The sequence below is a fragment of the Atractosteus spatula genome, chromosome 6 (genome assembly GCF_055471065.1).
Source record: "Atractosteus spatula isolate fAtrSpa1 chromosome 6, fAtrSpa1.hap1, whole genome shotgun sequence".
Classification (NCBI taxonomy): Eukaryota; Metazoa; Chordata; class Actinopteri; order Semionotiformes; family Lepisosteidae; genus Atractosteus; species Atractosteus spatula.
Genome location: NC_142711.1, coordinates 43,651,737 through 43,669,754, shown reverse-complemented (window position 1 = coordinate 43,669,754; position 18,018 = coordinate 43,651,737). Strand labels below are relative to the sequence as shown.

Sequence of the window (18,018 nt, the reverse complement as noted above, 5' to 3'; positions counted from 1 at the left end):
TGATCCATTATATTATTCTGCACATAAATACTTCAAGGCTGCTTTTTGCTAAAAAATAAAATTGGCTTTTGTACAATTTTGTTTTTCCTTCTCAAAATTCATTTCTTACTCCTAACCAGCAAAAAGAAAGAAAAAAAAATGGGGAAGAGAAATAGCAAAAAAATAAAACAGCACAAGACCACACAGGTAAAAATACCCAAGGACAGAGCACTTCACAAAACACCAAATGTATATAGTACATTACGCAAACATTCAAATTAACCAAAACCTTGGAAAAAATGAAAGAAAAAAAACAAACTATTTTACATAGTTGAAACGGTAATTATTTATGTCTATTTAAAAAATTATATAGACCATAAGCTGATTAAAGATTAATGCAAGTCACACATGGGGTAAGTATTGTCAGGATGTCATTCAAGGGCAAATGAGCTCCTGTACAAAAATTGTTCCATTTCTTATATCTCTAATATCCAAAATTATACTTAAATAAGAAACATGTATTGTGTATGTCTTCACATTTGAAATTGTCTTTCTAGAATTACACTTAGAGTATATATTGATTTTCATAGAAGGGGAATCAAAAAGCCCTGAATAACACTTTGTATGCTAGTTGTGCGTGGAGTACTTACAATTTCAAACTTCTGGGTGACATTTCCTTGAACGTCCAGCAGGTACACCTTGCCAAAGTGGGTGCCAAGTGCCAGAAACTGAAATTAAGAGAAAGAACACTGTGAAGGATCACTGTAGAAAAAGAAAACTCAAACGGCAAGCACACTTAGCACAGCATCTTGCTAAAAGTGGACGGAGACAGTTCATCTGCAGAAAGAACAGTTTTTTTTTAATTTCACGTTTTCCAAAAACATAACACAAGAATAAAAAATTTCTCCCCACTCTGGCATCGCTAATACAGCCCCTTCATGTTTCTACCAAAGGACTCCTAAATAAAGCCATAAACCTTCACAAGAAAAGACCTCCATCATCCCCCACTGGCACCATGGACCTGTGCCACACAGGGCCAAATCTGACCAATGTCGGGACAGGGCAGAGAACTCGGAGGATCCCACAGCAACACCCATGGATTTTGGGCAACAGAGAGACCACCCCACCAGATCCATTTCTGCATCTGTGAGATGCCCAGACAGGAGTTATCATTTAACAGGAGTACTAGATGATAGCAGGGAATATCCTTCATAAGAATGGTGCACAAAGAAGAGGAAACTGGTTTCTGAGACACGCTGTATACCCATCTGGACTCACCCACAACGTGCAGAAACCTATAGCATCCCATGGCACGTACACGAGGAACTAGGGACAAGTCTCATATAGTAGCATCTATGGAAGATTGTGTGAATAAGCCATTCAAAGTTTAGGATTTTTTAAATGATTTGGTTAGGAATTTCTGGAAGCCAAATTTATTGTCCCAGGTATTGATTATCAGAGTCTTTATGTGAAATGTTTCAATTCCCATTCCAGACAGTAATGGCTGCTAATGGTTTGTATGAGACCTCTAACAGAAAAACATAATTGTCAGAAGCCACAACTAAAAGAGTCCAGACTGGTGACCTGGCACCCCAAACTGTCACAAGATGAATATACTTCTACCCATTAAATGTATCAGAAATTTAATGTATTTACCCCCTCCTAATGGGTATTGGGACAAAGTTAATTTATTTGTTTTATAGGACAAAATGTGTTTGACAGTACAAACAACCTTGTCTTATGCTTTCTATGTTGCACTACACAGAATCTAAGGGTAGTCTGGCCCTGCCAAATTTTAAACTCTAAACTTGGCCATTCATGAGACCATTGCATGGCTCAATCATGACAATCCTGTTGCATGGCATCAGCATTAGTTTTTTCTCTCAAATTTCATCTGTCCTCATAGGTTGCAGGGGCTGCTTTTTTACCAAGGTGTCTATCAGACACTTAAAATGTGTCACTTAAAATTCTAAACATTATAGAACTGTCACATCTAGTTATGATCCTGTCAGAGAATCATATCCAATTGGAATTGAAATGGTTTCTACAGCCCCACCCTTTCAGAATGCTTCCCTTTTAAGCAGTGATTACCCATTTGTGTCCCCACAATGGTCGTGGATGTCTTTCAAAGCAAAATATTGCAGAATATTCAATACTTGTACGATATTTTGGGCGCTTCCACTTTATTTTCATCTATTTACTCTTGCTATGAAAGGAGAGTTCTCTGTGGCACCAAATTCACTTCCTATCCACCATATGATATAGGAGATTTCTTTTCTTCCCCTTATTTTTCTTGTGAAGATATCTCATAAACTATTACGTCTATTTGGTGAAGGTACCTCTCCCTAGAGGATAAAAATATTTAATGGTGACATATCTGAAATAGTTCAAAGAATGCCTCCATAAACAATTTATTAATAGGATGTACTTAACTCTGCATAAACATAAAATATTTTTATTGCTGACTAAACTGGTTCTCCTCAATTCAGGGAATAGTGGTAACCTTTTCTTTCAGTTTGGCAAAGTCCAGAGATTCATTTGGTTTGGAGAAAACAATTTTCTACTTCTTTTCCATCTATAGTACTTGACAGAAATCAGCTGTTGTCCACCATTACTTGTATGGAAGACTATTCAGTGCAAATAGGTCACAAAACCACTTTGGTTTGCAGAAACAACAGCCAGAAAGACGACTGTTGTGTGCTGGTAATCTTCTGGTTATCTTCCTTGGTGGTAATGGTCCTTTTCCTCTTAGATGTGTTTCTTCTGGAGCTTTCCACAGCCTACAGACAAGGGACTACAAACTTGACGGTTCACTTCTGGAACTCTGCAATAAAAACTACAAAGCCTCTGAGGTCTTTTTAGTTTGATTCTCTTTCGTTAACGTTTGGTGATATAACAGAATGGGGCTGGCTGCCATCTTAGATTGGAGTCGGAGGAATGGAGACTGGGATCTGAGGTTTTCCATTTCTTGTATTCTGATAGGATGTTCATACTGTATTCTAGTATAGTAATAATCATTAAAAACAGTCTAACCTAAAAAACATTAAAGATTAAAAATAGCAAGTAACCTTGTTTCATTTTTAGTGTTAAAACTTAATGTTTGCATTCTCCCATATGTAATACCGAAGGACTGGATGAAGGTTTTGTTTTACATTTTCAGATTTAGGGGCAATCTTGTGAAAATGCTTTTAAGTTACAATGCAGCAGCAGTGTGAAGTCAGATGTCAAAATGAGGCATGGGGAGCATTTTCCTGCTGACAACAAATGGTGTGTCTGCAGACTGTACACATTGGCTGATGGACTGTAGCAGGGAATTAAAAATGCAGTCTGTGAGACGCAGGGCAAAACAGCCTCTGGAGCAAAAACTGTGAAATTGATGGGGAAACCCTATTTATTAAAAACACAGCACTGTGAAATGGTGTTTTATACTATTCAGAATACTTAAACATAATAAATGCAATTCAAGACAGCTCAACACATGCCCAAAAGGTTTTCCAATTTCCCTACATCTGGTGCTACTGTCGTGACTGCTATAAATTTGTACTCCATCATTTTACATTCCATACTGCATCTCACGTCGTACTTTTTCTTTTCCGGGAAAAAATAATAAGACCGCCAACTGATCAATATCTTGCTCAGATGTACAGTAACTGCCGAGTGAATTCTGCCTGTTAAATGTGTAGTTTTCTTTAAAGCTGGTGATTGAAAAAAAGATATGCATAAAAAAATGGAAATGGCTTTCTTTTTAGCCTACAGATCTCAGCATTGCTAATTTTCTTATTCGGGAAAGAGAACTTGATAAGTTCTGATATCAAGTCAGATATAGAGACCCAATGATAAAAATGTCCATATACTGTACTGTATATTCATAATAAGAGACAGAAACAAAGTAAGATGGAAGCAAAATCTAGTGAAACCATAACAAAATAATTCTCCATCATGACAAGACCATAATTTATAAGGAGTGTCCCTGTGTATTACCAACATCAGCACTCCAGTTGATCAGCTAACTTATGCATAAACAATACACAATAGATACGTTCATACCTTGCTTCCACAAGGATAGGTATAACATAAAAATTGAAGAAGCTGAAGTGTAAGCCTAAGGTATAGCCAGTACTAGAAGGATGATGTCAAATGTCTTTGCTCCTTCCTTGGTTTATTTGGAGTAGCTTGTTCAGCTTCAGAATGTAGTACTATATATGTTATTTACAGTGCTTGTATGAGCTTAACATGTAATTTCCTTAACAGAAAAAGTTTTATGCTCTCTCCTCGCTCACTAAATGACACCTGCTGTGTCAAGCTGCTACTTGTTTCTGAAAATAAGTCGTGACTCTGTATATCACATTTGCTGGAATCCCTGGTCCTGTGACGGAAAAGGCTCCTTAGATACAGATGGTGAAGAAAACAATTCCCATCTTAGACTTAAGTTTAACTGTCAAGACAGAAGTCTAACTTACTGACAGGTGCTCTCACCATACAGTGCGCCTGTTAGCACACTTCTTATTTAAATTTCCAAAATGAGACAAAATTCATCAGGTGTTTTAATTAGCTAATTATTTCTAGTATGAATTCTAACATAACATACAGTGCTAGGATTTGTGGATGTTGATCTTAAATATACTACTTCTCAAACTACACTGCATGAAATTAAGATTATAACTGCTCAGTATAGGTGAATCAAAGACGTACAGCAAGAGATATATACAATTTTCTTGAAAAACAGCAACAGAACCTGAGAAATGAAGGCTTACACAGGAAATCTGATAGTTCCAGTCAGCTTTAGAAAAACAACAAGAACCCAAAGATCTATGCAGCCAGCAATAGAGATTTGTGGACATGTTTATGCTGGCAGCTGCATTAGCCTTGGGTAAACCACCATATTCCAGCCTGAAATGTAATACAATTCAATTTAAGTATAAATACGTGGGGGTGTTCCAAATATAAATTAAAAAGCGGCAGGGTGAGGCTTTTGGCATTAGTCAAACTGCACCTCTAAACCCCTCCGATCTGTGTTATACCAGAGAACATGCTTCAGTGCAGTCTATAATGAAATGCTTATATTTACAGGCACAACTGAGCATGTCAGACAGGGCCCCACAATCTTCGAAATAAAATAAATAAATAAGCAACCTTCCAAGATCAGGTTTAAAAGGATTTATCAAAATGGAATTGCTAAAATGAAATTCCAGTTGGAGCACTTATAATATGGAAGCAGCATTACGCAGGAACTGGGTGTTTAGAATTGGCAGTCGTGGTTGGAGGTGGTGTGAGGGACGCGCACAGGCACAAAAAAAAAAAAGAGGAAAGAAGTGACTCATTACAAATTCAGCCCTGCAATGTCTTTCACTCCTGCAAGGTTGCCTTTTTTCAGGACGGAAAAAAAAATCCCCCGGGTAAAAAAATCAATACTGGTTAATAAAACATCAGGTGAGGAGACATAACTAGGTATGACTATTCCACCGCACAGGCCTGCTTGAATGCACCAGGTGCCAAGACGATTAGTCATCCAGTGCAGACAGGCCCTGGTGAAAATATGATGCTTTAAAATGAAGAACAAAAAAAGATTACAATGAAATCCCACGGAAAAAATATATATTTTGACTGGAGAAATGCAGATCACCAAAACATCAAAACAAAAGATATGGGATTATGGTGCTACTTTCCATACAGCTCTTCTGGACAGACCTCCAAAACAAACCGGTTAGCTCATTTAGATTTCCTGTTCTCCAATCAAAACTAACTTTAAACACCAGGTTTTAATATAATGGATAAGCATAGTGTTTATCTGGATTTTCAGGGGTTTTCACACCCATCCATTCATTTTCTAACCGCTTCTTCCAGATCAGGGTCATAGCGGAGCAGGAGCCTATCCTGGCAATCAATGGGCAGGATACCCCCTGGATGGGACACCAGTCCATTGTGAGACACACACAAACACAAACACACTCATTCACCTCTAGTGTGAATGTTTTCCCAGAAGCCAGGTTTTCACATATTTAACCATAAGGATATTTCATAGCATAATAAATGAAAGATGGCAAATCATTTTGAAATCTTTTAAGCATGCACTCAGCTCTTCGTACCGATTTAGTAAAAAGTCTTTCTGGACTTTATTTGATCAGATCAGAAAAGAAGCGAACCAGGAATCCAACACACCTTGTCATGAACTGTCATACAGCTGGCTGCATCCTTCTGTAGGATCTCAGTCACCCCATTGGCCAAGCGCTCATATTTCAGCTTTGGCTCCTCTTCGCTTTCCTCCTCCTTCAAGAGAAAAAGAAAAACGTGTGTGAGATTCACACCCATAAATCTGAAAAAATTAACAAGCTCTTAGAGAGACAGAGAGCAGAAAGAGAGCAGGGAAATGCACAAAGGCTGTACAGTAACAGTTGATGGGAAATCCGGGGATAAATCTGTTTTTTCCAAAGGATTACTACAATGCATGTCTTTAGTAATAACTTTCCAAAATGACTAAAAGAAAAGAATACACATAAAAAAGGAAAAGAAATACTGCCACTGTGATTTACATCTACTAATGCTCTAAATCTTTTATTTCTAATCAAAGAAGACAAATCTTGGTACCAGCTGAGACAACATTAAAATTAATATAATGTACCACAAACAGCCAGTACTCTTGCACTTTGCATTCCAATATGAACTTGGAGTAAGAGAATACACCTGAATGTGACCCAAGGCTAACAACCACAGCATCAATTTTCATTTCAGACTCCCAAAAAAACCTGTTTCAACAATAACATGTATTTGCAAATAACTGAAATGCCAATGACATATTTTATGGTAAAGGCATTTTTCATAAATGGACAGCTTGTTCAAGCAGGGTTACAGCCCCAAAGGGGCTATATTTCAGTCCTGGTTGTATCTGTGTTTAAGTTCATGGTATTAACTTAGTAATTACATGGCAGTTCCACAAAGTGGATGTGTACAACTTTAAACTCATCTCTTTTTTTCACTCTTTCTACACTATGGTATTATCCATTCTGTACAGTAGACAGTTTGTAGTGATAGATTTATCATTACTTTACATAATGCACTGTGTACTGTTCTGCATGTTGTTATTTTTTCAGATAACCTGAATAACGTTGTAAAGCTCATAAGAGCTAAAAAGTAACATTTAAATTCAAAAGCATGCACTCCAGTTACATCTCCACAAATGACAAGACAAACTGCAAGTGAGACATTACAAATACATTTATCAAACAAAAGTGAATCAAAAGCTTCTGAGTAAGTATAACAAATTCTACTTCCTAAACTTATGCGTCAGTTATATCTACTCTTGGTTTAAACATTCATAAGAAACATAACTAATTTAGGATAAAGCACCCTAATGTCTAAGCCAACAACAAGCCTAGAGATATACAGGCATTATACAGGGAGAGTACAGACAGTGTTAATATGGGATCTTCTGCATTCTGCATTATTATTTCATGTCAATACATATTAACCTTGTGGGCAAAGATGAGAGCTTTTTGAAACAGAGTAATTTGTGTCGAGACTATTATAGCACAACTATGACTTCAGTAAGAAACTGGGCTTTTTATACTGTTCTGTTCTAGCGCTTATTGTGGGTGATAGACACTTCAAATGTAAAGCAGAATATGATGTTTTAAATCAGAAAATAAATTAGCTTCCTCGATGGTGTGATCAATATATTGCTGATTAAATTTTGTGGTCTAAGTATATAACTTTAAAAATGAGGAATCTGTCATTTAAACATGTATGTTTTAGACTGATTTACACATGTAAGGCTGTTCAGTTTCCTAATGTGCGAAATGAATGACTGTATGACTACTTTGCTTGGCTTAAAGAAGATACTGTATAGGTTCTGTTTAAAAAAAATAATGTTGACATATTCATATTAGACTGATATAAAAGTTAATAAAATAACCAAATAATGAACAGGGCAAATATGGCAATTCCATAAAAGCTACTGACTAATGTGGGACTGGTGGTATCACTTAAACTGTCAATGGGTGAAGTGGATGGCTTTTTTCATCAGCAGCAAAGAACTCATTATACATACAGAATAAAAGCACTTGAACTCATCCAACAGCTAAGAGCTTTCTCTTGAGTTTAAAGAAGCTGTGTTAACATGATCCACTTTCGCATCATTATAACCTCATCTGTATAATATCTGACTGCATCTTCTGTTACATTCTTATCGCTGCTGGTGCAGTGCTTGTCCTTTTCCCGAGCTTTATCAGATCCTCCAGTGCACAATTGCTCTTTCCTACAGAAACTCAAACGGGCTTGCAGTGGCATTTCTCAATAGAAATCAGGCTGCGGTGTCAAGAAAACAGAAATTTCTCGACTGCACTCTCCCATTTCCCCCACAAGGGGTCACATCAGGTTAGGCCGTGAGTGATTGAATAATTAATTATTAGCCTGGAAAAGAATTTTGTGCCAACAATGCCATTGGGTCTGTAATGACTAAGTAGTCAGGACCACCAGAAGAACACCTCCCTGCAGGGTCCCCAGGCAGCCTGCTGGTACACTGACGTCTTGCCCAGATGAAAGAGCGCCACCTACTGGTCGAAAAATAGCATTATAGTGTTCTCCAAAGGAAAAATCACAGCAGTCAAAAGAAAAGACATTCGATTAGGTAGCTGTGTCACCTGAAGAAAGGCTTCACAGTAAAAAACACTTTCATTTCTTTCTCTTTCAGCATGGAATAAACCGTTAGCTGTTCTTTTAAAACTCATTTTTGTTTTACAGTCCAGCAATTTGTATTTGTGGCCATTAGAATGAGAAGCACATGATCTCACACATTTTATTTTTTGCCATTTCCATGCTCCCACGTAATCATACTGGAACAAAACCAAATTTTGCGTACAACCCAATGATTTCACATGCCCACACGTATTGGGACACATGAATGGTGATGCGCCATACAGTACAGTAAGCATGAAAGCATTTTCTTCTATGCAAGCAGATAAAATGCTTCACTAAACTTTAGTTAATTCTGTTGCTGCCATCATTGGTTACATTGCCAATAAAGATGCATGAAGCTGTTTCAGTGGTGGCCATGTATGCTCAGATCATGATATTGCTGGTGTCGTTACATTATGACAGGTTGTGTACTTTGGAGCATCAGTAGTATGTTTGTTTCTCTATATTTTATTCACTGCTGTGGTAACCTTTGTTAAAGTTAAATCTTGGTCTCATCTATCCACAAAACCCCTGACTCACCTATATACTTCAAAGCAAATTCTAATATGGCTTTTATGTTCCTGGTGCTGATGAGGAGTTTGCACCATGCTTTCTCAGTCTTGTGTGAACTGATTTGAGACCCATGGCCGATTCTTCCTTCTTCAGTAAATTCCAAATTGTGGATTTTCATTCAGCTTTAGAATGGCCTCTTTTTCATGAGCAAAGATCAAAGTTCTTGGTTTTCAGTTTGATTTTTGACACCAGACTCCACACAGTGAAGTCAAAGTGAGACAGGTTGAAAGGATGTTCACATTGATTTCATGAGGCTAATTACTCAACAACAAAGAGCTGACCAGCTAGAGGCATCAGTCAACCATTTGTCCCAATATTTCTGCTACCTCAAAATAAAGAGGTTTAACACTATCAACTTGCTTAGTTGACCCAAGTGGGTGGAAACGAATTGGCGTCATTAAAAGTAAAATGCTTAGGAGATGTGATATTTATTTTAGAGAACAAAACAAAACCATTTTACATATAAACCACCATTATTCAGCCTTACTTTTACAATACACTTTCGACTATACATCACAAGCAAAAATTGTCTATTCCTGTTTGTTCCCCTAGTATTTTACAATTATATAACTTTTAAACAAAAGTGATATTTATTTTTCATGAATCATCATGAGTACAGTAGAGTTCATAGTGAAAATCCCAGTTTAGACTTAGGTGTCTCCGTTCTAGACCAGAGACTTTTTATTCCTTAGAGGTCTCTCATCCCAGCAAGAACTAGATCTAGCCTAACCTAGCTTCTGAGATCTGACTAGATCAGGCTATAAGGTAAGAAGTCTGCTGTCAGTTAAGCATCATCTTTTCCACAGTATTTCAGTCCATTTCACTTATTTCAATTTTGCCACACATGTAAGGTATCACATTTAGTAATAAGGGAACCAGATCTTTATTTCCAAGAAAAGTAACACTTGAGATGTTTTCGTTGGCTGACCGAATTATTATTACAAGCCTTACTCTTTTCAGGTCAATCGAAGCTTGGATATGAAACCACAGCTGTGAGTGTGGTGCTATTACAGAAATGAAACCAGTCAAATTAAGCAGAGGAAAGGATCAAAATCTTCAGAAAACAGCTCTCCTCCCCCTACTGGACCCCATATCTATTTCCTGTTATCTTCCACACATGAAATTTCTAATGCTTGGATATTTGTCACGGTCTACAAAGCTATTACAAGAAAAACTTTCCCCTTATAAAAAGGATCAGTATTTTATATCCCTTAATTCCAGACCTCACTTTTCTTCTCAGCCACCATTTGGGCTATTTCTGATACTAGTATACTGTCTTGTGCCATTTCTTAGTTCCTAACGGCTTTAATTAGAGCCCAAGGGACACCAATATTCTAAAACTCATCCCTTTCTGCTGCTGGTGTGGGTGACTGACAAAATCGAAATCTCTTGCCTATTAACTCTACAACCTAACACTTATACTCCAAAAATGTTGTCTGGGATTAGTGCAGAATAATTTTCAAGGTGCAATAAGTAAAATACAGTATATACAGACAGAAAGTCAGCCATAAAGACAAACAAATAGATCTTATGTACATCTTATAAAGGTAATCTTGTACAATATAAGCTTATTTTAATCAACAGAGCTTCAACTGTTATATTTTGGAACATGCAAAAGTACTGAAGAGTAAAAATATGTTTTAATTCCATGGCTGCAGTGTATCTGACGCAGCGGGAGATGAAGATGAAGGCTCACAAACTCTACTTCCTGCTTGCTGATTTATTGGTGTGTAGACCACAACCAATACAAAGTCATTAACCAAAATATATTAGTACTAATACTAATATACTAATATATTAGTGAACACTAAACAGCCCAGCAATACAGTTGCTTCTTTACAACAGAAGGTGAGCCTTATAATCCAGACCAGTCCGGTATGAGAGTGGATTGTGTCATTAGCAGACTGCAACCAGGATTCCCCAAGTGACTATAAAAGCCACCCAGTGTGTCACCAGGTTGACAGGCCTGAGTCTGCCAGTTCTTTCTGAGCCTGCAGCAAAGAAGAATCATGTGACCTGATGGATAAAGAGCTCAGCAGACGAACACAGAGCAGTGGAAAGGACAATAAGGAATCATCAGGTTCAGAAACATAATCAAGTAATCTCCATGGCCCTTATAAATACCCATCAAGACACCAACACAGACTCCTTATATAGTAACACAAATACTAGGACATGTTCTGAAAACAAAAGAATGTGTTTCTGGAGTAAGAGTGTTTAAATTATACGATGTTAGACTAAACTCTCCATAAGAATAACGTACAGTCTTGGTCACCAGACTAAAAGGCAGATTTGTTGGAGAGAAAAGGTTCAAAGATAAAAAACCAAGATCATTGCCAGACAACCAAATATACTAAGAACCCAATCTTTATAGTTTTGATCATGAAAGATTAATGCAGGCCTTAACAAAAGTATTCAATATATAGAAACACCTTGCCAAAATCAGTCCCAAGGACTACTTCAAGATTGACAATGAAATAAAATGAAATGACAATGAGTTCTCCAGGAGGAGTTAAGAGAAGTGCATCTGACGCTGAAAACAAGAGGCACCTCTTCCTACAAATGCAGTGTGTATCACCGTACCCAGCCATGTTCTTGAAACCAATATCAGCCTGGCTTGAAAATCATGGTTCAATTATGCATTTTTCTTGCACTGATACAGGCTTAGACGTCCAGGCTATTAAAAGATGACATCACTTATAATTAAGACTATACAATTAAGAAGACAAAGCCCACGGCTGAAGGAAATGTTTTCCTTAACAAGAGTCATCTTCAATGGCATCAAATCTCCCAGTTGTTTCACTATGTCCATCTACTGACAACACAAGAGCTGTGGGGAGGAATAAAAAAAAACGGTCATGTAGTAATTCCACAGGAACAAATAATCATGTATTTGAAGGCATGTGTGAAGGCAAGACTGTTTATGGATTTCTGATATGAAATACGCCTTGTCTGACTATGCCTGGCAGAATTTGATTTATAAAGCAAGAAGATATTGTTTTCTGTGGTTGTTTTTTTCTGTTTCTTCTGTGGGGTTTATTATAGAATCTTCATTTTCTTGACAGTTCATTCACTGTGTAACTTAAGATTTCCTATCAGATGACATATCACACTTTATTAACTGATTAATATATACTATCTGAAAGAGAGCAGTGATGCTAGAAAGAGAAACACTATCCACAACAATATTTTGCAGGTGCCATATCTTGGGTTATGTCGTATCCAGTGGTAATACCTAACACTCTCTAATCACAAGCCACTTCACACATGCCTAGGACAAACGGAAGGAAAGTTAATTAACATACCCTAGGTTCTAGAAGAAACAAAATGTTAAAAGACAGAAGAAATATGCATTCTTTGATACTTTCACTTTCCAAAACCAAAACAATATTCAACACAGAAATGGACTAAATGTATATGGAAAGGTACAGTACTCTTATGTTGAACTGAGTTGACAAAACAAACAGTTTAACTTCAACGTTTCTTAATGTTTGTGTTTCAGGAAGTTACGCTGTGAAATTGGAGAGAAGAGCCAAGTAAACAGTAGGATCAAACACCATAATCTTCTATTTGAGAAACATGTAATGAGTCACTTATCATACAAAACAGACCTTATTTTAAATGATCAAAATAAGCTTTACCATGTCACAATTAAATGTATTCATCACTAATCCTTCTGTAACACTGACACTCAGCAGGATCTTATAAACACCAGCATACTTGAATTTCCTGCATGACGATACAAAGATACATAAAGATTATGGCTAGACTAACCAATTTTCCTGTCATGCTTAGACGGCATAATTTGCAGTTGGTATCAAAACACTTGCATCAGCATGTAGTACAAAGCTAGTGCATGCAGAGACTAATACATACATTTGCTTCTGGCAGCAATAGAAGTAATAGTTCTTAGATGAGCTTTAACGTCTGCTCATACGCCTCCTTTTCATTAAATTTTAAATGAAACCATATGTTTTTTTTTGTTTATCATTATGAATATGACTTTAAAGTAGATATAAATATGTATTAAAGAAAATCAAATACGTGAATAACACTTCTACCTCTCATACAGTTGGAACTACCTAGGGTAAACACTCCAGGCATGAATAAGATGAAAATCAATAATTTTAGTTAAATTTTAATAATCCTGCAAACCTACAAATATAACCATCAACAGACTGAGTTGAGATGACAGTTAGCTACGTTTCTATGACAACCTGGCAAAATGTGCACAAGTCTAGACTTGCAGCAAGACTTAGATATGAACAGAGTGACATTTAGACCCTTCTTATTTATAAAAGCTTGGAGAAAAATCCATTTTTTTCCCCTTCCATTAAAAAACGTGTCTTACATCAAGGGTAAACACCACAGACACTTGAAGAAGTGCTATGATCCAAAATGCTTTAAAGTTGGATGGATTCTCTTTAACAAATGAAGGATGCCAGGGATATTCTTCCCTTATTTTACAATGAGTAGTGGTCTACATACCCTGCTACAGTAGCACTCAATGCTAAAAGAAGAGGGTAGGTATAAGGAGCTTCTCCCCATCCTATAATAAAATTGGATAAATTCATTTTCTCTTTCAAAATCTCTTTCAAAAAATGTCTTCTATCTTCTACTTAATCTTACTGCAACACTGTTTCATTGACTTCTTGGTTGGAAAATGTTTGTCATTGTGTTGTTATTTTGGGCGTGTGCTGTAAAACACAAAATTCCCCAATGGGACAATTCTAATTCCATTGAGACATAATCCCAAAATATGTAGAATAAAAAACGAGAGCACTATAAACTACTTGTGTACTTCATCGTATGTGAGAATGGCTAGGAAAAAATACACCCAGATTCACTCTGTCAGAATTCCTATTCTTAATTTCCAAATGCTGGCAATGGTATTTGAAATTAATTACTTCTTGGCATGGGCAATACTGTATTTACATCTGACTACAGACTGATGTTATAGTTCTGTTGCAGTTACATAAGAGAACAATTGATTTTTGCAGCAGGCTGCTCCAAAACTGGCATGACCTTGGATTTGGTTACTAAACACTGATCTGCTCAAGTATTCCACCAATACACCAGAGGACAACAGAGGCTTGTGTACCCAAGAAAAAAAAAAAGAAAATGGATACATAAATTCTTTAACACAGAAAAATAGGTTTGAAAATCTCTTGATATTATTTTTTACTGAATACAGATGCATGGGATGTTTGTGTGGGCATGTGAAAATGTATGAGAATTTGTCATTTGTCGAATGTATGTAATGTCATTTTGAGCAATTTAATATGTAGTGATTATTAGGAATTATTTATCATTATCCATTAAAACTTTTTGCCACATAAAATTATTCCCGACTCAGGATACACGGTATGCAAGTCTTATACCCTTATACCTCATCTTTGCTTGTGGAAGGAGTTTTATATATATTTTGTCTGATGGAAAAAGTAGGCTAATTAAATTTGTGCTGATCGTCTACTGCGCAAAAGATAGGTACAGGAATGTCGGTGATTCCTCACTATATCGTCTATTACATGCATCGTTCAGCAAAAGTCTTGACATTTTAGAAACCATCAAGAGTAACAATATACTGTATGTAATAAATGATATGAGTATCATCATTTTACTCAAAACTTCCACGAGAGTTTTTTACCTATCATAAACAACTTTGATTATTATTAATACAGCTTTGGATGACAAAAAACAAGCTTGTCATTTATCAACCTTTGCTTCACATTGATCAGCTAATCCATCTCATTTATCAATAAAATCTAATTGATTGTCAAGTCTTTCTTGTCATTAGCATCACGTTCCTGTCTACACATCCATAAAGCTAAAATGAAATTTTATATATTACAAAATATAGATTTTTTCAAAACAAACTGTTAACAGAAAACAAAATGGCTAAAATTCCAGTTAGCCACTATGAATAAAGAAGAAAAAAATGTTGAGTGCAAACAACACAGCAGTGTAAAATGTGTAAATGTTTAATAAAATACATAAATAACAAGTATTACCAAAATCCTTGTTCTTTAAAATATCTGTTGTTTCAATAAAATGAATGATAAGCATATACAGCAAGTTTGTGAGATGATTAAAAAGGTGTTCCCTAACATCATTCAAGAAGAGATATATAATAATGATTTGACACATCCAATCTAAGAATGGCCACAAACAACAGCGGATGCAATTTTGGAAATAACACATTCAGAGCTGTGAAGTTTCTAAAACATGCCCTTACTATGCTGTTAACTTAAAACAAAAAAAGCACACTTTTTTGTTCAATAGCACAAACTCCAAAATTATGTTTGATTTCAGGACCTGTGAAAGCTTTAACGTTTTTTTCAAGGTTTGAGACATAAAGTACATTTTGAAAGTAAAAGAAAATTGAAAGCACTATGAGAACAGCTGCTCTGAAATATTATTATTAAGTGCACTCGTCCTGTGTAAACTGCATTGACTGGCATTTGAAAAGGCAGTCCATCCTTTTGCAGGTACAGTAAATAGAGAAACCTTTCTTTTTTACACTAAGAATACAATTAAGCTGCAGTTAAAAGGAAATAAGTGCTGTCAGCACCAGCAAGTGTTTTGAATGTCACAGTACCATGTATTCTGACTCGGACAGTTTATGCCATGCGTGAAAAGTGCTTGTCTACTGAACTATACTGAAAAACAAAGACAGGGACAGAACTTTCTGGTTGCACAGAACAGTAGAGAAAAGAAGCACAGATTACATTCACCTTGTATTTAAAAGAGCTTTACTTCTTCTAATCCCCCTGAGGAATATTTTGGATTGAAAATAAAAGTCTTAGCTGCAGAACGGAATTTCAGCATTTTAGTCTGGACCACTCCTTTCCATTTTGCCTGTAAGTCATAATTTCACTACCAGCAACCCCCTTCACCTTTCATGTGAACACTACCAGCCCCCTGAAATGCAGGAACACAAAAGTATTTCTGAGTTACTGCACATTCACTGAAATTCCATGGTCTGGTACAGAACGGCTGTCTGACAGCCAAACAGTAATGATCTATAAGTGCAAGTGCATGCAATCTAGGTGATGGAGACCTGTCCACTGCACCTTCAATACCCTGACAACATGACCTGCCTGGCTGTTTTGCTGTTAATTGGTCTTGGGGGGCTAAACTTTTTTCACAAGCACGAGCAGGAATCCATCTCCTTCTTGGGATGATGCATCGGATGAGGTATGTATCTGTATCCTTCCTTCCATTCTCTAACCAAGGCAGGACACCCCCTGGACAGCACACCTGTCCATCAGAGGACCCTCCCAAACACGCGCACACACTTACACCAGGGCCAATTTTTACAGAAGCCAGTTAATCAACCAGAGTGTCTTTGGACTGTGGGAAGACGCCAGGGCTCCGTGGGAAACCCATGTGAACGTGGGGGGTGCATTCAAAATCCACACAGACAGCACCCCACAAATTAAACTCAGGACACCAGTGCTGCGAGGCAGCAGTGCTAAACACTGTGCCACCATGCGGCCCTTCAGTATCTGTAGTTTTAATATAATTACATATGATGCATTACATAGCTGTATTTCCTGTAGGACTTCCCCCCTTTATGAACAGTCACTCATTGTAAAGTGTTACCAAAGGATATTTAGTCACAAAAAACACACAGTATGATGAGATTCTGAAAAATAAATTGTGGCCATGGACGTCATATCTATACAAGGTCTGTTTGCAAGAATATTTTATCATGTTTCGGTGGTATTTAGTTTTTGTCGTTAATCCTCTTAACAAAGGTATTCTCAAACGTTTTACTGTTTTGTTTTTTTACTGTACATAAAGAGCCCCTACATTCTACATACAGAATATGTTAAATGTAATTATCATAGGTTAACTGGGATACTGCTAAAGCATTAGTATTGGGACAGTAAAGTGAAATTAACCATTTTTGGTTACATACTACATACTACTGACATTTGTATTTCACATTAAAAGATAAATGAGGTAAAAGCACAAAATGTCAGTTATTTCTGGAACGTTTTGTGCCTGCATGTCAAACCATGTTTGCAAAATGTTTTGTGTTCAATATCCCCTAGTTACACATCAACATAAGCATTGGTATAAATAACTTAAAAGTCAACTGAACTAGTGTAATGGTAGTATTTGGCCACAAACCCCCTACAGACAATGACTGTTTCAAACCTGTAACAATATCAATATCATCAGATGCCTATCACCAGACTGTCACCAGCTAGGAACTGCAGTTACTTTGAGATGCTTTACCAAGCCTCAACTGCAACCACAGTTTTAGTTGTTCCTTGTTTCTGATGTTTTCCGACTTTAGTTTTCTCTTTACAAAGAACACTATATACTCACTAGAATTCAGATCAGGAGACTCATTTGGCCAGTTCAATAGTTTCCACTTCTTCTTCCTGATGAATCCCTTGGTTAAGTGTGCAATATGTTTTGGACCAACAACCTGCTGCAGGGTAAACTGCCACCCAACAGATTTGGGCAAACAAGTTGTTTCTGCCCACTTCAGAATTCAGCCGGATGCTGCTATCATCAGTTACACCATCAATAAAGACGAGTGAGCCAGTTCCAGAGGCAGCGATGGGAGCCCAAGCCATGACGCCCCCATCATGCCTCACAGATGACGTGGTGCGCTTAGGATAATTTGCATTGTAGTCCTTGTAACTCTTGTTCAAATCTTCTGAATTGAGATATTTTCATACACGGCACTCTAGAGATTGTCTGCCATCTTTCTGACTTTTATTCTAGGGCTTTTCTTGTGATCTTTTTGTCCAGTAGTTTCCTTTTAAAGACATGGAT

The 18,018-nt window shown here is 36.9% G+C and overlaps 1 protein-coding gene across 1 annotated transcript in view; it reads right to left on the bottom strand.

Annotated features, from left to right (window-relative positions):
• The window catches only part of vps41 (VPS41 subunit of HOPS complex), an 86,261-nt gene that overhangs the window by 60,339 nt on the left and 7,904 nt on the right, over nucleotides 1–18,018 (bottom strand). Inside the window, exons 3-4 of the mRNA XM_088919399.1 lie at nucleotides 6,139–6,246; nucleotides 630–707 (exon numbers count right to left, since the gene is read on the bottom strand). Of these exons, the coding sequence (XP_088775525.1) occupies nucleotides 630–707; nucleotides 6,139–6,246 (186 nt within the window). The remainder of the gene's footprint in view (nucleotides 1–629; nucleotides 708–6,138; nucleotides 6,247–18,018) is intronic.